This window comes from Bufo gargarizans, chromosome 4 (assembly GCF_014858855.1).
Source record: "Bufo gargarizans isolate SCDJY-AF-19 chromosome 4, ASM1485885v1, whole genome shotgun sequence".
NCBI classification, from domain to species: Eukaryota; Metazoa; Chordata; class Amphibia; order Anura; family Bufonidae; genus Bufo; species Bufo gargarizans.
This window is the reverse complement of record NC_058083.1, coordinates 246,059,492-246,084,496: the sequence shown is the minus strand read 5'-3', so window position 1 is coordinate 246,084,496 and position 25,005 is coordinate 246,059,492. Positions and strand designations below refer to the sequence as shown.

Below are 25,005 nucleotides of genomic sequence, written 5' to 3'. Positions count from 1 at the left end.
TGCATAAAGTGCGGGCCGTCTGTTCGCGCTTCCGGCGTTCACATCCTGCTGCTGCTCGCCTGTCTGCGCTACAGCGTAACTTCGGCCTTCCCGCTCACCGCCTCATATGCGACGTGCCCACCAGGTGGAACTCCACCTTGCACATGCTGGACAGACTGTGCGAGCAGCAGCAGGCCATAGTGGAGTTTCAGCTGCAGCACGCACGGGTCAGTCGCACTACAGAACAGCACCACTTCACCACCAATGACTGGGCCTCCATGCGAGACCTGTGTGCCCTGTTGCGCTGTTTCGAGTACTCCACCAACATGGCCAGTGGCGATGACACCGTTATCAGCGTTACAATACCACTTCTATGTCTCCTTGAGAAAACACTTAGGGCGATGATGGAAGAGGAGGTGGCCCAGGAGGAGGAGGAGGAGGAGGAGGAAGAGGGGTCATTTTTAGCACTTTCAGGCCAGTCTCTTCGAAGTGACTCAGAGGGAGGTTTTTGGCAACAGCAGAGGCCAGGTACAAATGTGGCCAGCCAGGGCCCACTACTGGAGGACGAGGAGGACGAGGATGAGGAGGAGGTGGAGGAGGATGAGGATGAAGCATGGTCACAGCGGGGTGGCACCCAACGCAGCTCGGGTCCATCACTGGTGCGTGGCTGGGGGGAAAGGCAGGACGATGACGATACGCCTCCCACAGAGGACAGCTTGTCCTTATCCCTGGGCAGCCTGGCACACATGAGCGACTACATGCTGCAGTGCCTGCGCAACGACAGCAGAGTTGCCCACATTTTAACCTGTGCGGACTACTGGGTTGCCACCCTGCTGGATCCACGCTACAAAGACAATGTGCCCACCTTACTTCCTGCACTGGAGCGTGATAGGAAGATGCGCGAGTACAAGCGCACGTTGGTAGACACGCTACTGAGAGCATTCCCAAATGTCACAGGGGAACAAGTGGAAGCCCAAGGCCAAGGCAGAGGAGGAGCAAGAGGTCGCCAAGGCAGCTGTGTCACGGCCAGCTCCTCTGAGGGCAGGGTTAGCATGGCAGAGATGTGGAAAACTTTTGTCAACACGCCACAGCTAACTGCACCACCACCTGATACGCAACGTGTTAGCAGGAGGCAACATTTCACTAACATGGTGGAACAGTACGTGTGCACACCCCTCCACGTACTGACTGATGGTTCGGCCCCATTCAACTTCTGGGTCTCTAAATTGTCCACGTGGCCAGAGCTAGCCTTTTATGCCTTGGAGGTGCTGGCCTGCCCGGCAGCCAGCGTTTTGTCTGAACGTGTATTCAGCACGGCAGGGGGCGTCATTACAGACAAACGCAGCCGCCTGTCTACAGCCAATGTGGACAAGCTGACGTTCATAAAAATGAACCAGGCATGGATCCCACAGGACCTGTCCGTCCCTTGTCCAGATTAGACATTAACTACCTCCCCATAACCATATATTATTGGACTCCAGGGCACTTCCTCATTCAATCCTATTTTATTTTCATTTTACCATTATATTGCGAGGCTACCCAAAGTTGAATGAACCTCTCCTCTGCCTGTGTGCTAGGCCTAAATATATGCCAATGGACTGTTGCAGTGGTGGGTGACGTGAAGCCTCATTCTCTGCTATGACATGCAGACTGATTCTCTGCTGACATGAAGCCAGATCCTCTGTTACGGGAGCTCTCTCCTCTGCCTGGGTGCTGGGCCTAAATTTATGACAATTGACTGTTGCAGTGGTGGGTGACGTGAAGCCTGATTCTCTGCTATGATATGAAGACTGATTCTCTGCTGACATGAAGCCAGATTGTCTGTTACGGGACCTTTCTCCTCTGCCTGGGTTCTGGGCCTAAATTTATGAAAATTGACTGTTGCAGTGGTGGGTGACGTGAAGCCTGATTCTCTGCTATGATATGAAGACTGATTCTCTGCTGACATGAAGCCAGATTGTCTGTTACGGGACCTTTCTCCTCTGCCTGGGTTCTGGGCCTAAATTTATGAAAATTGACTCTTACAGTGGTGGGTGACGTGAAGCCTGATTCTCTGCTATGATATGAAGACTGATTCTCTGCTGACATGAAGCCAGATTCTCTGTTACGGGACCTCTCTCCTCTGCCTGGGTGCTGGGCCTAAATTTATGACAATGGACTGTTGCAGTGGTGGCTGACGTGAAGCCTGATTCTCTGCTATGACATGCAGACTGATTCTCTGCTGTCATGAAGCCAGATTGTCTGTTACGGGACCTCTCTGCTCTGCCTGTGTGCTAGGCCTAAATATATGCCAATGGACTGTTGCAGTGGTGGCTGACGTGAAGCCTCATTCTCTGCTATGACATGCAGACTGATTCTCTGCTGTCATGAAGCCAGATTGTCTGTTACGGGACCTCTCTGCTCTGCCTGTGTGCTAGGCCTAAATATATGCCAATGGACTGTTGCAGTGGTGGGTGACGTGAAGCCTCATTCTCTGCTATGACATGCAGACTGATTCTCTGCTGACATGAAGCCAGATTGTCTGTTACGGGACCTCTCTGCTCTGCCTGTGTGCTAGGCCTAAATATATGCCAATGGACTGTTGCAGTGGTGGGTGACGTGAAGCCTCATTCTCTGCTATGACATGCAGACTGATTCTCTGCTGACATGAAGCCAGATTGTCTGTTACGGGACCTCTCTGCTCTGCCTGTGTGCTAGGCCTAAATATATGCCAATGGACTGTTGCAGTGGTGGGTGACGTGAAGCCTCATTCTCTGCTATGACATGCAGACTGATTCTCTGCTGACATGAAGCCAGATTGTCTGTTACGGGACCTCTCTGCTCTGCCTGTGTGCTAGGCCTAAATATATGCCAATGGACTGTTGCAGTGGTGGGTGACGTGAAGCCTCATTCTCTGCTATGACATGCAGACTGATTCTCTGCTGACATGAAGCCAGATTGTCTGTTACGGGACCTCTCTGCTCTGCCTGTGTGCTAGGCCTAAATATATGCCAATGGACTGTTGCAGTGGTGGGTGACGTGAAGCCTCATTCTCTGCTATGACATGCAGACTGATTCTCTGCTGACATGAAGCCAGATCCTCTGTTACGGGAGCTCTCTCCTCTGCCTGGGTGCTGGGCCTAAATTTATGACAATTGACTGTTGCAGTGGTGGGTGACGTGAAGCCTGATTCTCTGCTATGATATGAAGACTGATTCTCTGCTGACATGAAGCCAGATTGTCTGTTACGGGACCTTTCTCCTCTGCCTGGGTTCTGGGCCTAAATTTATGAAAATTGACTCTTACAGTGGTGGGTGACGTGAAGCCTGATTCTCTGCTATGATATGAAGACTGATTCTCTGCTGACATGAAGCCAGATTCTCTGTTACGGGACCTCTCTCCTCTGCCTGGGTGCTGGGTAGTGTTGAGCGCGAATATTCGAAAAGCAAATTTTTTTCGCGAATATCGCAACTTCGCGATTTCGCGAATATTTCGAATATAGTGCTATATATTCGTAAAAACGAATATTCGTTTTTTGTTTCCCCCCCCCCCCCCACAAAATTACAGTACACATATAATTGATTGTTTCCCAAAGGTCCAACAGCTCAGATCTTACTCACATTGCCTAGAAAGTGATTGAGGCGCGAATCTTCGTAAGGCGATTTTATTAGCGCACATGCGAATATCGGCACGTCCCAGAACAGAGGCAAAGGGCTTTGCATTCATACATTAGTGAATTGAGTTGCGAATCTTCGTAAGGCGATTTTATTAGCGCACATGCGAATATCTACACTTGTCCCAGAACAGAGGCAAAGGGCTTTGCATTCATACATTAGTGATTGAATTGAGCTGCGAATCTTCGTAAGGCGATTTTATTAACGCAAATGCAAATATCTACACTTGTCCCCAGAACAGAGAGGCAAAGGCCTGTGCATTCATATAGTATAGCACCATATTCGCGAATACGTAGAACTTCGTAAAAGTCGATTTACGAATATTCGTATTTTTTATTTTACTTTCCACCTTACAGATTACATTGATCTGTACTCTGTCAACTACTGTCATCACCCCCCACTGTATCTCGATTGATTCCCAAAAGTCTCACATTCCCTAGAAAGTGATTGAGGTGCGAATCTTCGTAAGGCGATTTTATTAGCGCACATGCGAATATCTACACTTGTCCCAGAACAGAGGCAAAGGGCATTGCATTCATACATTAGTGATTGAATTGAGTTGCGAATCTTCGTAAGGCGATTTCATTAGCGCACATGTGAATTTTGCATAGCATATGTATTATGCGATAATTCGAATTATCGCATATGCGAAATAATAACGAATTTGAATAATCGCGAATATTTTACGAATATTCTTTCGAATATTCACAAAATTTCGCGAATTCGAATATGGGACATGCCGCTCAACACTAGTGCTGGGCCTAAATTTATGACAATGGACTGTTGCAGTGGTGGGTGACGTGAAGCCTGATTCTCTGCTATGACATGCAGACTGATTCTCTGCTGACATGAAGCCAGATTGTCTGTTACGGGACCTCTCTCCTCTGCCTGGGTGCTGGGCCTAAATATATGCCAATGGACTGTTGCAGTGGTGGCTGACGTGAAGCCTCATTCTCTGCTATGACATGCAGACTAATTCTCTGCTGACATGAAGACAGATTCTCTGTTACGGGACCTCTCTCCTCTGCCTGGGTGCCGGGGCCTAAATATCTGAGAATGGACTGTTCCAGTGGTGGCTGACGTGAAGCCTCATTCTCTGCTATGACATGCAGACTAATTCTCTGCTGACATGAAGACAGATTCTCTGTTACGGGACCTCCCTCCTCTGCCTGGGTGCTGGGCCTAAATATATGCCAATGGACTGTTGCAGTGGTGGCTGACGTGAAGCCTCATTCTCTGCTATGACATGCAGACTAATTCTCTGCTGACATGAAGACAGATTCTCTGTTACGGGACCTCCCTCCTCTGCCTGGGTGCTGGGCCTAAATATATGCCAATGGACTGTTGCAGTGGTGGCTGACGTGAAGCCTCATTCTCTGCTATGACATGCAGACTGATTCTCTGCTGACATGAAGCCAGATTCTCTGTTACGGGACCTCTCTCCTCTGCCTGTGTGTGTGCTGGGCCTAAATATATGCCAATGGACTGTTGCAGTGGTGGCTGACGTGAAGCCTCATTCTCTGCTATGACATGCAGACTGATTCTCTGCTGACATGAAGCCAGATTCTCTGTTACGGGACCTCTCTCCTCTGCCTGTGTGTGTGCTGGGCCTAAATATATGCCAATGGACTGTTGCAGTGGTGGCTGACGTGAAGCCTCATTCTCTGCTATGACATGCAGACTAATTCTCTGCTGACATGAAGACAGATTCTCTGTTACGGGACCTCCCTCCTCTGCCTGGGTGCTGGGCCTAAATATATGCCAATGGACTGTTGCAGTGGTGGCTGACGTGAAGCCTCATTCTCTGCTATGACATGCAGACTGATTCTCTGCTGACATGAAGCCAGATTCTCTGTTACGGGACCTCTCTCCTCTGCCTGTGTGTGTGCTGGGCCTAAATATATGCCAATGGACTGTTGCAGTGGTGGCTGACGTGAAGCCTCATTCTCTGCTATGACATGCAGACTGATTCTCTGCTGACATGAAGCCAGATTCTCTGTTACGGGACCTCTCTCCTCTGCCTGTGTGTGTGCTGGGCCTAAATATATGCCAATGGACTGTTGCAGTGGTGGCTGACGTGAAGCCTCATTCTCTGCTATGACATGCAGACTAATTCTCTGCTGACATGAAGACAGATTCTCTGTTACGGGACCTCCCTCCTCTGCCTGGGTGCTGGGCCTAAATATATGCCAATGGACTGTTGCAGTGGTGGCTGACGTGAAGCCTCATTCTCTGCTATGACATGCAGACTAATTCTCTGCTGACATGAAGACAGATTCTCTGTTACGGGACCTCTCTCCTCTGCCTGGGTGCCGGGGCCTAAATATCTGAGAATGGACTGTTCCAGTGGTGGGTGACGGGAAGCCAGATTCTCTGCTATGGAACCTCTCTCCAATTGATTTTGGTTAATTTTTATTTATTTAATTTTTATTTTAATTCATTTCCCTATCCACATTTGTTTGCAGGGGATTTACCTACATGTTGCTGCCTTTTGCAGCCCTCTAGCTCTTTCCTGGGCTGTTTTACAGCCTTTTTAGTGCCGAAAAGTTCGGGTCCCCATTGACTTCAATGGGGTTCGGGTTCGGGACGAAGTTCGGATCGGGTTCGGATCCCGAACCCGAACATTTCCGGGATGTTCGGCCGAACTTCTCGAACCCGAACATCCAGGTGTTCGCTCAACTCTAGTAGGGAGCAAAAAGCTAGTCGAATCCCATTTGTATCTACATACACAAAAATGAGTAATAAGATCTCCGATATACTAAGACAGAACTGGCACATACTGGGACAGTCCTTTCCGAAGTTAATAGAATTTCAATCTCCCCCGTTAATGTCATATAAGAGACCAAAAAATCTTAGGGATAGTTTGACATCGGCTGATGTAAAAATCAAGAACAAAGAGGATGGAAGAAGGGGATGTTATCCTTGCTTGGGCTGCTGCAATTGCGGCAGCCTAATCAAGGGTGACTCATTCTTCCAGCCAAGAACCGGGAAAAAATATGACATCAGGGGACACTACACGTGCAATACAGAGTTTGTTATTTATAGTTTGCAGTGCCCGTGTGGCCTTCTCTATATTGGACAGACGACACAGCCGTGAAAAAAAAGGATAAACCAGCATAGGTATACAATACGCAAGCTATTAGCTAAAAAAGAGAGTCAGCAAAACCTGGATTGTGAGGATGAAGTAGAGTTACCTGTACCATACAGAACATTTCTGGAGATATAGGCATAATGTGTCCCAGTTAAGATATAGGATCATAGATAGTGTCCCTACGCTGTGGAGGGGTGGTGATAGGGAGAAGCTGTTGAAAAAGAAAGAGCTGAATCTATGAATTAGAGACCATGGAGCCAACAGGCCTGAATAGGGAATTTAAGGTTGGCTCACTCTTCTGAACCCTAGATCAGGATGTGTGATAATGTAATCTAAACACCTGGCCAATTGCCATGTGTGTACTCTTTTTTTAATATAATTTAACCCCCTTGTTTATGTACTTTATTATTTCATTTTATGCATCCTCATTTTTTATGTATATTTTTCAGCTTTTATCTTGACCCTTAGGTGCAGCCGTGCACATGCTGTTGGAGAACCGTACCGGGAATCTATATAAATAAGAGAACTTTAAGTTTATTGGTGGAGTAAACAAGCTTATTAGGAGGACCTCTGGAAGGTAATGTGGTGCTATCCAGAAGTGCACCAGATATATTTGATTCAATATCTGGAGTCTGTGAACGTGGGGATTTACTGCTGTCATTCTAGGGATAAAATAATGAAAATGGAGTGATATGGTGATTGAGCTGGATAATGAAAAGGCGGATCTATCCACAAAATATAAAAGAAAGGGAAAAGGGGTAAGGGAGAGTGCTTATCCAGTTATTGGAGTATAGCCCCCATTCCCCAAGATCCCGTAAGAATGAATGCTGTTATGGGGCTGGATGATCATGGGGACTGGAGGCTGATCCTCCTGGTGCTTATGGTCTATACACCAGCTATGGGTTGAATGGTGGATGACAAGCCAAACAGCATTTTAATTAACACCATGCAAGTCACTCTGAAATGGAAATATGTAAAATATAGAAAAAAATGGACCCTGAATGACATCAGTGATCCCCGGGTTGCAGTGCTCCGTGTACAGTATGATAATATATGTAATCTATAATAGGATAATGAAAGGCTATACTCTGGTGTGCCCTGGATCGCCTGCATTATGCTTCGAAGAGAGTCTCTCTGGAAGCTGTATGTGAATGTTATCTCGTCAGTGCCCAGCGTCTTGTAGAATAGTAACCCAGGGTCAGGTGACAATACGTCACCAACGATACCGAGTCATGTGATCGGGAACTCCAACGCATGACAGGAGGTTTAGGCCTGGCGGAAGTAAAATCAGAAGGGCGGATGTGATGACATCTGCGCAAGCGCAGTCTGAATTAAGGGACGCCGGGGATGAAGTGCACAGCGTGCCAATATACTGGAGTAATTCAAGTCCGGTGGAGGCTCCTGCAGCATGGAGGCATGGTAGGCAAAAGATCTAGGTATATTAGATAATGAGGATTTGAATTATATGTTTGGAAGGCTATAGAAAGTACACGGGGGGTTAATGGGTATGGTTATGCTGTAACCAATGAGAGGTCAGGGGGAGGTATATTAATGTTCACTTTGCTATTGTTGTACTGTGCTTGATAAAGACCGTTTGGTCGAAACGCTGCCACAACAGGTGAAATAAAGAAATTTAAATTGATCCATTAGAGTGCCGTAGCTTCTTTATCTGCTGCTGAAAATTATTGGAACCCCCAGACCGGGATCCAACGCTGCGGGCACCACCACAGATTGGAACACTGAAATAACAGTGAGTAGTGCTGACCTAATACATTTTTGTGACTTTAGTGTGGGTGATAGCCAGACCACCCACATTTCGGAGGAGCTGGAGAATGCTCTGCTACAGAGGGTACTGGTTTGACATGGATGGGCACAAGGGTATGAGGAGAAGGATGAGAAGATGGAGAGTCATGCTGACGTCGACATAGACATCTTGCCTGTTGGTACTCTGGCACACATGGCTGACTTCATGTTAGGCTGCCTTTCCCGCGACCCTCGCGTTATACGCATTTTAGACAACACGGATTACTGGGTGTTCACCCTTCTCGACCCCCGCTACAAAGAGAACTTCTCATCTCTCATTCCTGCTGTGGAGAAGGCAAGTAAAATGGTGCAATACCAGAAGGTCCTTGTTGAGAAATTGCTCCAAACATTTACATCTGACAATGCTGGTGGCAGAGTCCGTACTTCCTTTGGCAGCCGAGGAAGGGAGACAAGGGGAACACACACCAGTTTCAACAAACACAGGGCAACAATGTCCAAGGAATGGGACACTTTTTTGACACCCCGCCAACAACCTCACCCTGAAGCATGGCCTAGTGGCTCACGGAGGGACAAGTTTTGGAAGATGGTGAAAGAATACATAGCAGACCGTGTCAGCGTCCTGAATGATCGCTCGGTCTTCTTTATTTCTTGCATGACTGTGTTGGGATTTAGGACGGATAATCGGCAGGGATGTATGGGAATATACAGGTCCTTCTAAAAAAAAATTAGCATATTGTGATAAAGTTCATTATTTTCTGTAATGTACTGATAAACATTAGACTTTCATATATTTTAGATTCATTACACACAACTGAAGTAGTTCAAGCCTTTTATTGTTTTAATATTGATTATTTTGGCATACAGCTCATGAAAACCCCAAATTCCTATCTAAAAAAATTTGCATATTTCATCCGACCAATAAAAGAAAAGTGTTTTTAATACAAAAAAAGTCAACCTTCAAATAATTATGTTCAGTTATGCACTCAATACTTGGTCGGGAATCCTTTTGCAGAAATAACTGCTTCAATGCGGCGTGGCATGGAGGCAATCAGCCTGTGGCACTGCTGAGGTGTTATGGAGGCCCAGGATGCTTCGATAGCGGCCTTAAGCTCATCCAGAGTGTTGGGTCTCTCGTCTCTCAACTTTCTCTTCCCAATATCCCATAGATTCTCTATGGGGTTCAGGTCAGGAGAGTTGGCAGGCCAATTGAGCACAGTAATACCATGGTCAGTAAACCATTTACCAGTGGTTTTGGCACTGTGAGCAGGTGCCAGGTCGTGCTGAAAAATGAAATCTTCATCTCCATAAAGCTTTTCAGCAGATGGAAGCATGAAGTGCTCCAAAATCTCCTGATAGCTAGCTGCATTGACCCTGCCCTTGATAAAACACAGTGGACCAACACCAGCAGCTGACATGGCACCCCAGACCATCACTGACTGTGGGTACTTGACACTGGACTTCAGGCATTTTGGCATTTCCCTCTCCCCAGTCTTCCTCCAGACTCTGGCACCTTGATTTCCGAATGACATGCAAAATTTGCTTTCATCCGAAAAAAGTACTTTGGACCACTGAGCAACAGTCCAGTGCTGCTTCTCTGTAGCCCAGGTCAGGCGCTTCTGCCGCTGTTTCTGGTTCAAAAGTGGCTTGACCTGGGGAATGCGGCACCTGTAGCCCATTTCCTGCACACGCCTGTACACGGTGGCTCTGGATGTTTCTACTCCAGACTCAGTCCACTGCTTCCGCAGGTCCCCCAAGGTCTGAAATCGGTCCTTCTCCACAATCTTCCTCAGGGTCCGGTCACCTCTTCTCGTTGTGCAGCGTTTTCTGCCACACTTTTTCCTTCCCACAGACTTCCCACTGAGGTGTCTTGATACAGCACTCTGGGAACAGCCTATTCATTCAGAAATTTCTTTCTGTGTCTTACCCTCTTGCTTGAGGGTGTCAATGATGGCCTTCTGGACAGCAGTCAGGTCGGCAGTCTTACCCATGATTGCGGTTTTGAGTAATGAACCAGGCTGGGAGTTTTTAAAAGCCTCAGGAATCTTTTGCAGGTGTTTAGAGTTAATTAGTTGATTCAGATGATTAGGTTAATAGCTCGTTTAGAGAACCTTTTCATGATATGCAAATTTTTTTAGATAGGAATTTGGGGTTTTCATGAGCTGTATGCCAAAATCATTAATATTAAAACAATAAAAGGCTTGAACTACTTCAGTTGTGTGTAATGAATCTAAAATATATGAAAGTCTAATGTTTATCAGTACATTACAGAAAATAATGAACTTTATCACAATATGCAAATTTTTTTAGAAGGACCTGTAGTGTTTGGGAATATAGTGTTTAGTTGTGATTGTATGCCATGTTCAACTTCACTGAATACATCAAATACATATAGTGCCAAGTGCTCAATTTAGTGCTGGGTACATAGATAGGCTGAGTACATAGATGTGTAGAGGTAAACTTATGCTGAATACATGCCATAAGTGCCAGATTTGCCATGTGTACGCTGAATAAAGTGTCTGGTGCTTGTATTAGTGCTGAGTGTATAGAAATGCCGGGTATATGGATATATATAAACTTGTGCCAGATAAATCTTAGCTGGGTATCAATTCTTAGCTGAGTATCAATTAGATACTGAGTATATTTGAAATTCTGTGAAAATATGTGAGCTTCAGTGAGAATATGTACATAAATATAAATATAAATGCTTTGGTTTCAAATATTTCCTCAGGGTGGTTGGCATGGTAGTAAGGTTCGTATGTTAGTCTTATGTTGGTCATAAAAAATTCACATAAAATCCTATAAGTAAAACGTTGTAGAAAGATGAAAAAAATAAAATAAAAATAAGAATAAAATAAAAAATGAGAATATAATTGGTTCCGCTTTGGATCGGTTAGAATGTTGGATATATGGTACTTTACCGCTCCGCTGTGTGCTGTTCCGTTTGTTCAATTTCTTTCTTTGCCCTACAAGGACCTATGAGGCGTCCCACGTGGTCCGTTGCGGGTGTGTTGTGGCGTCTCACGTGACAAGATGGGGCAACACGTCACTCCTGGCGGTGGTTGTGATACGTCCTTAATTTCAGGGAGGAAGTTCACTTTTGGAGTTTCGGATCGCAATTAGCTTTTAGCTTTTAGCTCATTGTGCTTGGCTTTAAGTTCTTTGATCTTTCGGAAAAGCAATAATTCAAATAATTTTGAATAACTTTAACTTGTATGACCCCCAAGTTTATTTTACAAATGCGTTTCGGAGCCTATTTACTGCTCCTTCCTCAGTGGCTTATAGTAGTGTACTGGAACTAGTGAGGGTGTTTTAAGCAGTTTTCCTAAAGTGGGCGTTATGATTATCTAATTAAGTGATCTCGAAGATCTGGACTGGGTTTTGTTCGATTTTGGTTTTGTTCGAGATGTTGGATAAAACGCAATGATGATCGCATGCGTTAAAGCGGGTGACTTGTTTTGAAATATTAAAAGTTGGTCTATTTCAGAACATTAAGAATTAGCCTGTTGGAAAGCAATTTAGTATTTCCCTTAATGTCTCAGTTGAATGTTGTATCTTGGGCCTTTGGAGTTGTTCGGTCTTATTTGAATTGTAAATCGTGGGAATCTTTGGATAATGGTTCCTTTGTCATTTTTTCTGCGTGTATTTTTGCGATTTTTTGCTAATTGATTTTTTCATGAAAAAACTCATGTGCGCTTCAAGTACGGTTCTTATGTGTTTTCATGTTTTAGATATTGTATGCGGTTAAATGTTGTTTGCAATTGTATCATCTTGCAATAATTTTTTGATCCTTTATTTCGTTGGACTTGATGGGATATATAGTAGATGAGTGTTGGTCATAAAAAATGTATATGCATTTTCATTGTGTTTTGTTTGCATTTTTGTTTTTTGTTTGTTTGTGTTTGGTATGCTTCTGTTATCTTATAGTGTGTTTTTCGATTTTGATGCGTTGTGTTTTGGATGTAGTTGTATCATCTTGCAATAACTGTTTGATCCTTCATTTGGTTGTAATTGATGGCATATATAGTACCTGAGTGTTAGTCATAAAAATGCAAATGCAAATTTTGATTGTAGTATTGATTTGGTGAGGGATGATGAGATGAGAATAGGAGGAGGAGCCCCCCGGGGAGAGGAGATAGAGGTGCTGGTAACACAGCCGGACCTGTATTTCCTGTCCCTAAGGGGCCACCCCTCTGTTACAGAAATCCAAAAATCTCTAGTTCTGCGTTGAGGCCTGCTGGGGATATGGTGTCGAATTTAAATATTCGTTTCGATTCAGCCCTAGACATATTCTGTATGTGGTTTCCTCCCCCCAAGGTCTGTGGATCTTCTCTATTGCTGTGAATATTAATGATGTTGGATCACTATTGTGGTATATCTTGTAGTGCTTTGATACTGAGTGTAGTTCGTATCCTTTTTTTAAGTTCGCAATGTGCTCTGCTATCCTCTTTTTCATAGGTCTTTTGGTTCTGCCTATGTATTGTTTATTGCATGGACATGTCAACATGTAGATCACATCCATGTTGTTGCATGTTAAACAGTCGTTGATGGGATGACTAAATGATTTTTTTGTAGATTTAACTTCTATAGATTTTTTGGGGAATTTGGTCATTTTGCAACAGATTAAAATGAACAAGGCCTGGATTGCCCCTGACTTCTCCACTCCACCAGAGGAACGCTGAGCTAATGAGGAACAAACACACAATTTAAATGTATGCTTTACAATGTACTCAATCCACAAGATTCAGATGCACTCTTTTCACCTCCAAAAAGGGTATATGTTTGAATCTTGTTTTCTCATCCCCCTCCTCCTCCTGTTCCATACAGTATATATGCCCTCAGTACAATGTTTTATGGGGTTCGCTTACCTTCAGGCCCTCACCTCCAATGTTTCATATGGTCTGCTCACCTGTAGGCCCTCAGTAAAATGTTTTATGGAGTTCGCTCACCTTCAGACCCTCACCTCCAATATTTCACACGGTCTGCTTACCTGTAGGCCCTCAGTACAATGTTTTATGGGGTTCGCTTACCTTCAGGCCCTCACCTCCAATGTTTCATACGGTCTGCTCTCCTTTAGGCTCTCACTACAATGTTTTATGGGGTTCGTTCACCTTCAGGCCCTCACCTCCAATGTTTCATACGGTCTGCTCACCTGTAGGCCCTCACTACAATGTTTTATGGGGTTCGCTCACCTTCAGGCCCTCACCTCCAATGTTTAATACTGTCTGCTCACCTGTAGGCCCTCACTACAATGTTTTATGGGGTTCGCTCACCTTCAGGCTCTCACCTCCAAGGTTTTCCATTGTCAGCTCACCAGCAGACCCTCAACCATAATGTTTAAGAGGGTCAGCTCAGCAGCAGGCCCTCACCCGTAAGGTTACCAACAGGCCCTTGCTCCTAATGTTTTTTGAGGGTCACCAGCAGGCCATTAATTATAATTTTTGAAGGGTGTGTATGATGCCCTCCTTTATGTGTAATAAAAGGTGCATTGGAGTGCCGGTTCCTTGTAATTTTTAGCAGCCCTTTCAATTAGTGCATAGGCTGTATGAGTATAGGAGTCCCACTACCTGAACAATTGTACTACCATGTGAATGAGGCCCTCCTTTAGGTGAAATACAGGCTATATCAAAGTGCTTCTTCCTTGTAATTTTTGGCAGCACTTACACTGTATATACAATTGAATCTACAGGAAAGAAAGTTTCCTCTAAAAAGTGTTTTTTGGTGGGGGCGGGGTTTTGGGCGGTTTTTGTCAGTCTATAAAAGTGGCGTACAACTTGGACAACATGGTTCCCAGCAGCGACATTGGTGTCCAAGATGCATCCAGACATGGTCCCCCTACTGTTCCTGATCGATTTCAGAGGTGTTTCCACCACTTTCAGACCTTTTCCTATGGTCCAGGCACCCTCCCCTCATCCGAGCAGGGGTGCCTTGTTGTCTCCCATTGACTTACATTATACTCGGATGCTCGGCCGAGCGTGCGAATACCGCGATGTGTTACAGAAATCCAAAAATCTCTAGTTCTGCGTTGAGGCCTGCTGGGGATATGGTGTCGAATTTAAATATTCGTTTCGATTCAGCCCTAGACATATTCTGTATGTGGTTTCCTCCCCCCAAGGTCTGTGGATCTTCTCTATTGCTGTGAAAAAGTGTTTTTTGGTGGGGGCGAGGTTTTGGGCGGTTTTTGTCAGTCTATAAAAGTGGCGTACAACTTGGACAACATGGTTCCCAGCAGCGACATTGGTGTCCAAGATGCATCCAGACATGGTCCCCCTACTGTTCCTGATCGATTTCAGAGGTGTTTCCACCACTTTCAGACCTTTTCCTATGGTCCAGGCACCCTCCCCTCATCCGAGCAGGGGTGCCTTGTTGTCTCCCATTGACTTACATTATACTCGGATGCTCGGCCGAGCGCGCGAATACCGCGATGTGTTCGGGCCGAACACCCGAACACTTTAGTGCTTGCTCATCACTAGTGGCAACCAAGAAGGCTCCCAGTCCTGTGACATGTGAGGATGTTAGAGCATTGAAAGGAAGGCAGATAATCAGAAAAGAGAAGGTAATATGCAGACTGGAGTTTTTATTAATTGGTAAAGTATAGCTTTTGTGGAGGGACTAGGCTTTAACTCCCACAATGCTCACAAATTTCTGTTACTCATGTAAATCCTGCTCAATATTTAAAGAAAACTACACTTGGAATGGAACATTTTTATAATGTTGTATCAGAAGTTCAGTAATGGAAACCTCTGAGAAGAGCCAAAGGGGCTCAAGCTTTGTACAGACACAACTTGGTGGTCCAAAACATTTCATTTAATTGTGGTCGCAAAATCGCAACATTTTACTATGAGAATAGTATACTCACATGCAATTTTACTTTTATTGACCAGTCTCCAAGTGGTGGATTATCACTTAGTTGGAAAAAGATTGACACAACTCCTAACTCAGATTTTTCTTCTAGCCATTGCTCTATTAGGTTTCCACGTGGATCCTTGAAAAAGTAATAAAATAAAAATTGCTAAGAATATACATATAGTTACTATAGGTTAGCATTGGTTCATGGTTCACTGAACATTTGCCCCAGACATTTGTATGCCTAAACAGTTGTATACATCTGCCATTGACTCTGAAAAATGCTACTGTATATTTTATTTATACACAGTAGTATTACAAAGTAAGGTCAACTGTGGTTTCAACAAAAGTAAGTGACTATATACCAACTGATACCAGCCAAACGTTAGCAAAAATAAAGCACTCTTTTGGAATATATTTGGCTATGGAAACCTATGGGCACATTAGAACTACATGTTAGGGGATTTCCCAGGTGTATATGCTGAAAGCTACATAAATAGTGTGAACCTAAGGTGTACGTAACATCACAATATATTTGCATCAGATTGGAGTGTCATACAGGTTGCTACACTTCAATTACCCCAACTGTATTCTTACATTACAATCTTCTATAAGCAGTATGTTTCATTATCTCTTGAGTGGCCATGTCACAGTCTAGGTGATCGGATATCACATTAGTATTGTGAGGTATTAGGAACTTTTCTGGCAATAAGGATATGAAAATTAAAGGAGTTCTGATCTTTTTAAACTAATTGGTGGGGTTATGACACCCAGGACCCCCCACCGATCAGCTGTTTGAGAAGGCATCATCGCTCGCAGTAGCACCCACGACGGCCTTCTCTCAGCTCAGCGAGCACAGCTCCGTACATTATATAGCGGCTGTGCTTGGTATCGCAGCACAACCCCATTCACTTTAATTGCACTGAGCTGTGTCTAGGCCATGTGACCAATGAACGTGACACCACATGGCCTAGGCAGTGCCTTCTCAAACAGCTGATCGGTGGGGTTCCCAGGTGTTGGACCCCCACCTATTAGATATCAATGACCTATCCAGAGGAAAGATCAGCAGTCAAAAAAATCTCGGAAAACTCCTTTAATAATTAAAAGATGCATCATAATAATATTTTTATTAAAATTGCTATACCTAAACAGTCCACTCTTGGCAATCCTTGTTTGTTGGAAGAGCCACCCAAAATAAGCTCATCACTCTCATTACTGTAATTTACATGCTGTTCAATTCCTAAGCAGCAGCACCACATGGGAAAAAGAAGGATTACTTGATTCCCATTGAAATCAATTACTTTAAAAGTCCTTCAAAATTGGAGATGCTTCCTATAACTGATCTGTGCTCCAGCTAATAGATGGAAATCCCAAATGAGGTAGTCCCTTTTACTCACCCAGGATGCTGTAACATGGAATTAGATTTTTTTTTTATCTCTCAATCACTTTAAAGGATTTTTCCAGAACTTTAATATCGCTGGCCTTTCCTTAGGGTAGGTCATTAATACCAGATCAGTGTTGATCCGACACCTGGTCAACACAATTGGTCAGCTGATAGCAAAAGTCACAGCCACAGGAACTAACGCAGGGCTGGAAGCAGATAGTTCTGTACACTGTGTGGTGCAGCTGACACCCCACCAATCTGATAGGTCATCAATATCATGACACTACAGAAACCCTATAAATTATAGATAAAGCACACAGATTCACAGCAATTAAGGGATCAAAGTTCACTCTGATCCTGGCAGTTGCAAGGTCATCATTTATGTACATCATGTTAAAGTATCTCAAGGGCATCTATATTGTACATTAAATTTCCATAAGATATAATATATCTTCTTCCATGTAGAGCTTTTGTTTTCAGTTTTCTTTTTGGTGGCCAACAGGTCATTTATTTTTAAAAGCACTTGTTTGAGTTACAATAAAAATATCCCCTAGGTAGGAACTGTCATAAATTAGTAAAACTGAATGTACTTACTTATTCCCACTCCCCCCAACACATACACAGGGCCAGGGCCTCCAATTCTCCCCACCAGAATTTATTTGGCTGCACTGATGATGTTCCCATAGACTCCATGTGACCATTGTAGCCAATCACTGGCCTCAACTTTCATGTGCTATATACCACTGAGACCATTGATTGGGGCTGCAGTGGTGACCATGGTATTCAGGCATGTCAGCGCTGAAAACCAGAAGATGGCCTCATGTATTCTGACACTAGCAGGAATGGAGTGGCAGCATTGGAAGTGATGGGATTCCTACCTGAGGGGACCTTTTTAATAACTCAGACAACCCCTTCAAAAGAAGTTACAGGTTTCTAGATTGGTATTTGTGTTAGAGTAAAATTGTGTTAACTCTTACCATAACGTGTATATCAATTGTAGATGTGTAAGGTTTCAAATCTGTGGAAAAGGTCAAAATCCTAATCTTTACTTCTTGGCCAGGTTTGTAAAAGACGCTATTTGTCTCAATGAAGACAGAAAAACTCTTAGATTTGAAGTCAAGCGATGTTCTATTAAAAAATATCATCTTATTCTCAAAAAATCCTTTTACTTGAAGTTCATAATTCCCATAGAAGCTATCTGAGGAAAGCTGAAAAGACATAAAATAACATTTAGTCATCTCTTAGAAGGGATTCATTTTTTCATGTACAATTTAGGGTCCATTCACAAGTCCGCAGAATGGGTCCGCCGCATCGGTTCCGCAAATTGCATTCTCTATATGGTAGGAATGGATGCGGACAGTGTGCTGTCCGCATCTGCATTTCCGGAGCACGCCCCTGATCCTCCGATCTGCGGCTCCGGAAAAAATAGAACATGTCCTATTCTTATGGACAAGAATAGGCAGTTCTAAGGGGGTGCTGGCAAGGTGTATTGCGGATCCGCAATATACTACAGATGTGTGAATGGACCCTTATTTATTTTATGCACTTATATAGCGCTACTATATTCCACAGCGCTTTACAGACATTAGCATCCACCTGTCCCCAATGGGGCTCACAATCTAAGCTCCCTATCAGTATGTCTTCGAAGTGTGGAAGGAAACCCATGTAAGCACAGGGAGAACATACAAACTCCATGCAGAAGTCGTCCTTGGTCGGATTCAAACCTAGGACCCCAGCGCTGCATGGCACCAGTGCTAACCACTGAGCCACCATGCCTTATGAAGTAATATGTATGTCATAATGGAAAATGAGGCTGTATTGTGCCTCAAAGGGTCACAGTATGCTCCCCTAGGATCAACATAATACATTGAGTGTTCAAACATGCAACACCTTTTGACCCATTAGGGACTGGGACAATTTTAGTTTTTCCCCTCCGGCCTACTAAGTGCTATAACTTTATTTTTCCATTCACATAGCCAAATGAGAGCTTACTTTTTGTGTGACAAGTTTTTTAATCACACTATTTCATTTATCATATCTTGTATTATATAACAGAAAATAAATAGTTTGTGGGGTTAATTTGAAAAAAACTTGATTCTGTAAAGGTTTTTGAGCTTTGCTTTCACAGCATTTATAGTGTGCTCTAAACAACATGATGAACTTTTTCAGCAGGTCAATACAATTACGGATACCAAATTTATCTAGTTTTTTATTACATTTAAAAAAAAAAACATTTGAAAAATTATCTTTGCATCTCAAATTATTCTGGCATCCATAACTTTTCTATATTTCCATTTACAGAGCTGTGTCAGGGATTGGTTGGGCTGTTGTTGGTACCATTTTTGGTTCATGAAATTTTCTTATCACTTTTTGTTGACTTTTTTGTACGATGAGGTGACTAGAAAAATGGCAGAAAAGCCATTTTTATTTTAACTTTTTTTTTATTTTCCTTATTTCGTTCATCAGTAAACCTCTCACTCCTTGTACCCAAATTCACTTCATAATTGATCTGCACATATACAGATTATGGCTGGGTGACTTGGTAATCTAGCTTAAAAGGCTTGGCCCATCTCAGACATTGAAAACATATCACTAGTTAGGCCATCGATGTCAGATGGGTGGGGGTCTAAGTTCTTGGGTCAACCCCTTTAATGTGTACTACTATGTTTTATAAAAGACAGCTTGACTAGTGTACAAAACAAGTAGGCCTTCCTTTTTTGTCACCCGTATTTCCTACAGCCTACAATCTTCTGTGCACCAAATAAGGGCTCTTTCACACTTGCGTTATCCGGATCCGTCGTGTACTCCACTTGCCGGAATTACACGCCGGATCCGTAAAAACGCAAGTGAACTGAAAGCATTTGAAGACGGATCAGTCTTCAAAATGCGTTCAGTGTTACTATGGCAGCCAAGACGCTATTAAAGTCCTGGTTGCCATAGTAAGTAGTGGGTAGCGGGGGAGTGGTATACTTACCGCCCGTGCGGCTCCCTGGGGGCTCCAGAATGACGTCAGAGCGCCCCATGCGCATGGATGACGTGATCCATGCGATCACTTCATCCATGCGCGTGGGGCGCCCTGACGTCACTTTGAAGCGCCCCGGGAGCCGCGCTGACGGTAAGTATACTGCTCCCCCGCTCCCCACTACAGTTTACCATGGCAAACAGGACTTTAGCGTCCTGGCAGCCATAATAACCATTCAGAAAAAGCTAAACGTCGGATCCGGTAATGCACGACGTTTAGCTTAATGCCGGATCCGGATTAATGCCGTTCAATGGGCATTAATTTCGGATCCAGCCTTGCGGCAAGTGTTCAGGATTTTTGGCCGGAGCAAAAAGAGCAGCATGCTGCAGTATTTTCTCCGGCCAAAAAATGTTCCGGTCCTGAACTGAAGACATCCTGATGCATCCTGAACGGATTTCTGTCTATTCAGAATGCATGGGGATAATCCTGATCAGGATTTTTCCGGCATAGGGCCCCGACGACGGAACTCTATGCCGGAAAAGAACAACGCAAGTGTGAAAGAGCCCTAAATCAGCAGCACAAATCTCTCTCCTGTACTGATAGTTTTCTACAATGTATTAGTCTGGAGTTCAGGATAGTTAACTCTTAGAGACTAAATATAACTGTATCACCTGTCTAGCAGAACTAGGTTTTTACAAATAAAGAACTAGAACACAAAGTACTGTAAATTTGAAGATTACATACATTTTATTATACAGAGAGGTGGAAAACACCTTTACGGTACATTTACACAACAGATTTTGAAAATCCATGAATCTGCACTGATTTTAAAAGCAGTTTTTTAAGGTGCTTTTTTTGCATTTTAACACATTTTTTTATTTTATTTTTTACACATTTTGGAGGTTGTATACTTCAACGCAAAAAAAAAAAACTTGGACGCGTACGGAGTATACAGCCCCTTTTTTGCTGCTTCCCATTCATTTTAAAGGGAGACTCAGCGTGGATTCTCCACCACGATACGACATGATGCTTCTTTTTTCCCCGAGTGGCATGAACTGCACTAGAAAAACAAAAGCAAGTGTTGCTTCCAATTGAAATGAATGAGAGGATGCTTTGAGTCCATTTTTGGTCCTGATTCTGACATGGAAAAACGTGCCAAAAAACTCACTGGGAACTGGCCCTTAGGGCACAACCTTACTGCGCTGCTGGTCATATGTGGTCAAGACATGCCCACCTGTGCAGCCAATAGCCACATGATTTTACTGCAAAATTGTACAGCCATTGGCTGCCATGAACGCAACCATGGGGTTGTACCCTTATTATCTGGTAAAAAGTAACAATTTCACATCTATAATCATGCATAAACAATAGAATAGTTTATATACTGATAATGCACAATCACCTATAATGAACTATTCATTTTATTATTAATGGACCATTAATTATAATTCACTTTATTATATTCACCACACACTGAAGGAATAAAACTTACTGGTGGGAGGACTAGTTTTCCAACAATTCCTATAAAAAAATAAAAATAAATACACATATTACTAATGTGGAAAATAACAGATTGATACAGCAGTACTGAATTTGTCATTTGTCACAATGTTAAGTCTCTAACCTCCTTAAACTTATATATTCTTAAAAAATACATTTTTATCTTGCTTTTAAATGGGGAAAATTACTTACTTAAATGGGAATCTGTGACCGGTGACCTCCGTATCAAACAGTTCTATAGACACATAGCAGTGCTTCACCTGATTAAAACTCAGTTTTTCTTTTGTTGATCCGTTCAGGTTCCGTTTCAGTGTTATGATTACAGATGAGCGAATCGAATCCCACGAATTTCAGGATAAATTCGATTCGCCTAGAAGCCGAATTTTTTCGTGCTTCGTGTCAGCAAATCGATTTAACCTGAAATAGTATAAAAAACTAAAAAAATCAAACTTGCCTCCTCCATTTGCTCACGATGGGCCTCCAGCCTCCATCTTGCTTGAAGATCTTGGCCAAAATCCCGTGCGGCGCAAGATTACATCACCAGCCGGCATGATGATGTAGTCTTTGCTGCACAGGATTTCGGCCGAGATCTTCAAGCAAGATGGCGGCAGCCGACCCGTCGCGAGCAAATGGAGGCCGTAAGTTTGATAAAATATTTTTTTATTGTTAATTTTACACTCAGATGCCGCGATCATGTGTGACGGGGGCGGTACTATCGCAGCTCCCTGTCATTGCACCCACTACTTACAATGAAATGTGCTTCGTGACAAAGTAATTGATCACAAAGCTAATTTTTTTGTGAAATTTGGCGAATCAGCTGAATCGAACTTTTAAGAAATTCACTCATCTCTAGTTTTGATACTTTTTTATATGCAAATTGGGTCTTTGGTGCAATGAGGGAGTCACCATTGCTCTTTTTGCACTCAAGCTCCATACCTTTCTGTGGCCAGCCCCTCCTTCGCTGCTTAAATGGACAAAGCCAAGCAGTGGCAAAGCAGTGAGGTAGGGGCTAGCCACAGAAACGAGGGGAGCTTGAGTGCAACAAGAGCATTGGAAACACCCTTGTTGCACCAAATGCTTAATATGCATGTTAGCATACCTCAGATCAACAAAAGAAAAACTGTTTTAATCAGATGAAGCACAGCTACAGTGGCATGCAAAAGTTTGGGCACCCATGGTCAAAATTACCGTTACTGTGAACAGTTAAGCAAGTTGAAGATTAAATTATTTCTGCACGGCTGGCGGCAGCAAGCACTAAAGTTATGTAGAGGCCGTATCAATTGCCGGTCTTAATAAATGTCCCCCTATTTTTTTAGTTTCATCTTTAAAATTTTCAAAGTAACAAAACATAAAAAGGGCCCCAAGCATAACTTTGGGCACCCTGCATTGATAGTATCTAGTATCACCTCATTTGGCAAGTATCACAGCTTGTAAATGCTTTTTGTAGACAGCCAAGAGTCTTTCAATTATTGTTTGAGGGCTTTTCATCCATTCTTCCTTGTAAAAGTCTTTCATCTCTGAGAGATTCATGGGCTGTCTTGCATGCACTGCTCTTTTGAGGTCTATCTACCAAATTTCAAAGATGATCAGGGGACTGTGAGGGCCATGGTAAAACCTTCAGCTTGCGCCTTTTGACACAGTCTATTGTGGATTTTTAGATGTGTTTAGGATCATTAACCATTTGTAGAAGCCAGTTTTCAACTTCAGCTTTTTTTACAGTTGGTGTTATGTTTTCTTCCAGAATTTGCTGGAATTTAATCCATTCTTCCCTCTACCCGTGAAATGTTCCCTGTGCCATTGGCTGCAACACAACCCAATGCATGATTTATTCATCCCCATGCTTAATGGTTGGAGAAGTATTCTTTTCATGAAATACGGTGTCCTTTTTTCTCCAAACATACCTGCCATTCATTGTGGCAAAATAGTTATATTTTAATCTCATTGATCCACAAAAGTTTCCAAAATGCATCAGGATTGTTTAGATATTCTATTGCAAACTTCTGATGCAGAATATTGTGGTGAGGATGCAAGAGATGTTTTCGTCTGATGACTCTTCCCCGAAAGCCATATTTATGCAGGTGTCATGAACCAGTAGAACAATGTAGAAAAATGTACCACAACTCCAGAGTTTGCTAAATCTTCCTGATGGTCTTTTGCAGGCAAGCAGGGGTTCTGCCTTTCTATCAATCCTACGAGCAGCTGTCTCTGAAATTTTTATTGGCCTTCCAAACCTTTTCTTCACCTCCACTGTTCCTGATAACTGCCATTTATTGTTGTCACGTAATGATGTGGGAGGGAACACCACACCGACAACAGGAGGGAAGGGAAAAGGAACTAGGCCTCAAAGCTAGGGAAAGGGAAATGGACACCGCCTATGGAAACCCTAATTCTAGCCCTGACTCCTATCCGTATGAACAGACCTTGAGGGTAGGAATGTTCATACACAGGAACCTGAGACCCTGGAAACCCTGTATTGCCCTGGAGTAGTGTGAGGGTTTGAGATGGCCTGTTCCATCCAATATAAAAGAACAAGCATCTCCATGATGCCGAGTAACAAAAGACAGAGGGGAAACAACAAAATATAAAAGGGAAGTAACACAGTAATATAGTATATAAGGCCGGAAAAAAACATTTGTCCATCCAGTTCGGCCTGTTATTCTGAAAGTTGATCCAGAGGAAGGCAAAAAAAAAGGCCTGTGAGGTAGAAGCCAATTTTCCCCACTTAAAGGGAACCTGTCACCGGGATTTTGTGTATAGAGCTGAGGACATGGGTTGCTAGATGGCTGCTAGCACATCCACAATACACAGTCCCCATAGCTCTGTGTGCTTTTATTGTGTAAAAAAACCGATTTGATACATATGCAAATTGACCTGAGATGAGTCCTGTACGTGAGATGAGTCAGGAACAGGACTCATCTCAGGTTATTTTGCATATGTATCAAATCATTTTTTCTACACAATAAAAGCACACAGAGCTATGGGGAATGGATATTGCGGATGTGCTAGCGGCCATCTAGCAACCCATGCCCTCAGCTCTATACACAAAATCCTGGTGACAGGTTCCCTTTAAGGGGGGAAAAAAAATCCTTCCCGACTCTAATCAGGCAATCAGAATAACTCTTAACTTCTGAAGTAAATGGACGAGCAGGAACTCAGAAGAAGACCACACACCAGCACTTCCAATACCAAACTGAAACTATCAACCGCATAGCATGATGGGTGAAGACAGACTAAATAGGGGAGTTGGAATGGCCACAAAGCTACACCTGAGAAAAGAGGTGTGGTCATTACCAGCAACCACACTGAAACCAGTGAAACCAAAGAGGGTTTCAGATCACATCACGTGCAGCCGGTCTCTTAGATCTTCTGACACCTGTCACTTTAGAGACTGTGACACTTAATTACATTTTGAACTGAAGAAATGGTAACCTGAAAATGCTTTGCTATCTTCTTATAGCCATCCCCTGCTCTGTGGGAATCAACCATTTTCATGCTTGTTGTGTTAGGCAGCTGCTTAGAAGAATCCATTGCTGTTGTTTTTTGGGACAAGGTTAGAGGAGTCTGGATATTTTGAGCTTTAAAATTTGCATCACCTGGCTTTTACTAATGAAGACTGTGAACAAACCTTAATCCTTAAGGCTGGGTTCACACAGGTCAGATTTCCACACGGGTGCAATGCGTGAGGTGAACTCATTGCACCCGCACCCATTCATTTCTATGGGGCTGTGCACATCAGTGGTGATTTTCACGCATCACTTGTGCGTTGCGTGAAAATTGCAGCATGCTCTATATTGTGCTTTTTTCACGCAACGCAGGCCCCATAGAAGTG

At 43.4% G+C, this 25,005-nt stretch overlaps 1 protein-coding gene across 1 annotated transcript in view; it reads right to left on the bottom strand.

The window, feature by feature from the left end:
• Positions 1 to 25,005, bottom strand: part of CD109 (CD109 molecule) — a 307,708-nt gene that overhangs the window by 210,995 nt on the left and 71,708 nt on the right. Inside the window, exons 4-6 of the mRNA XM_044289633.1 lie at positions 21,169 to 21,197; positions 17,692 to 17,922; positions 15,344 to 15,469 (exon numbers count right to left, since the gene is read on the bottom strand). Of these exons, the coding sequence (XP_044145568.1) occupies positions 15,344 to 15,469; positions 17,692 to 17,922; positions 21,169 to 21,197 (386 nt within the window). The remainder of the gene's footprint in view (positions 1 to 15,343; positions 15,470 to 17,691; positions 17,923 to 21,168; positions 21,198 to 25,005) is intronic.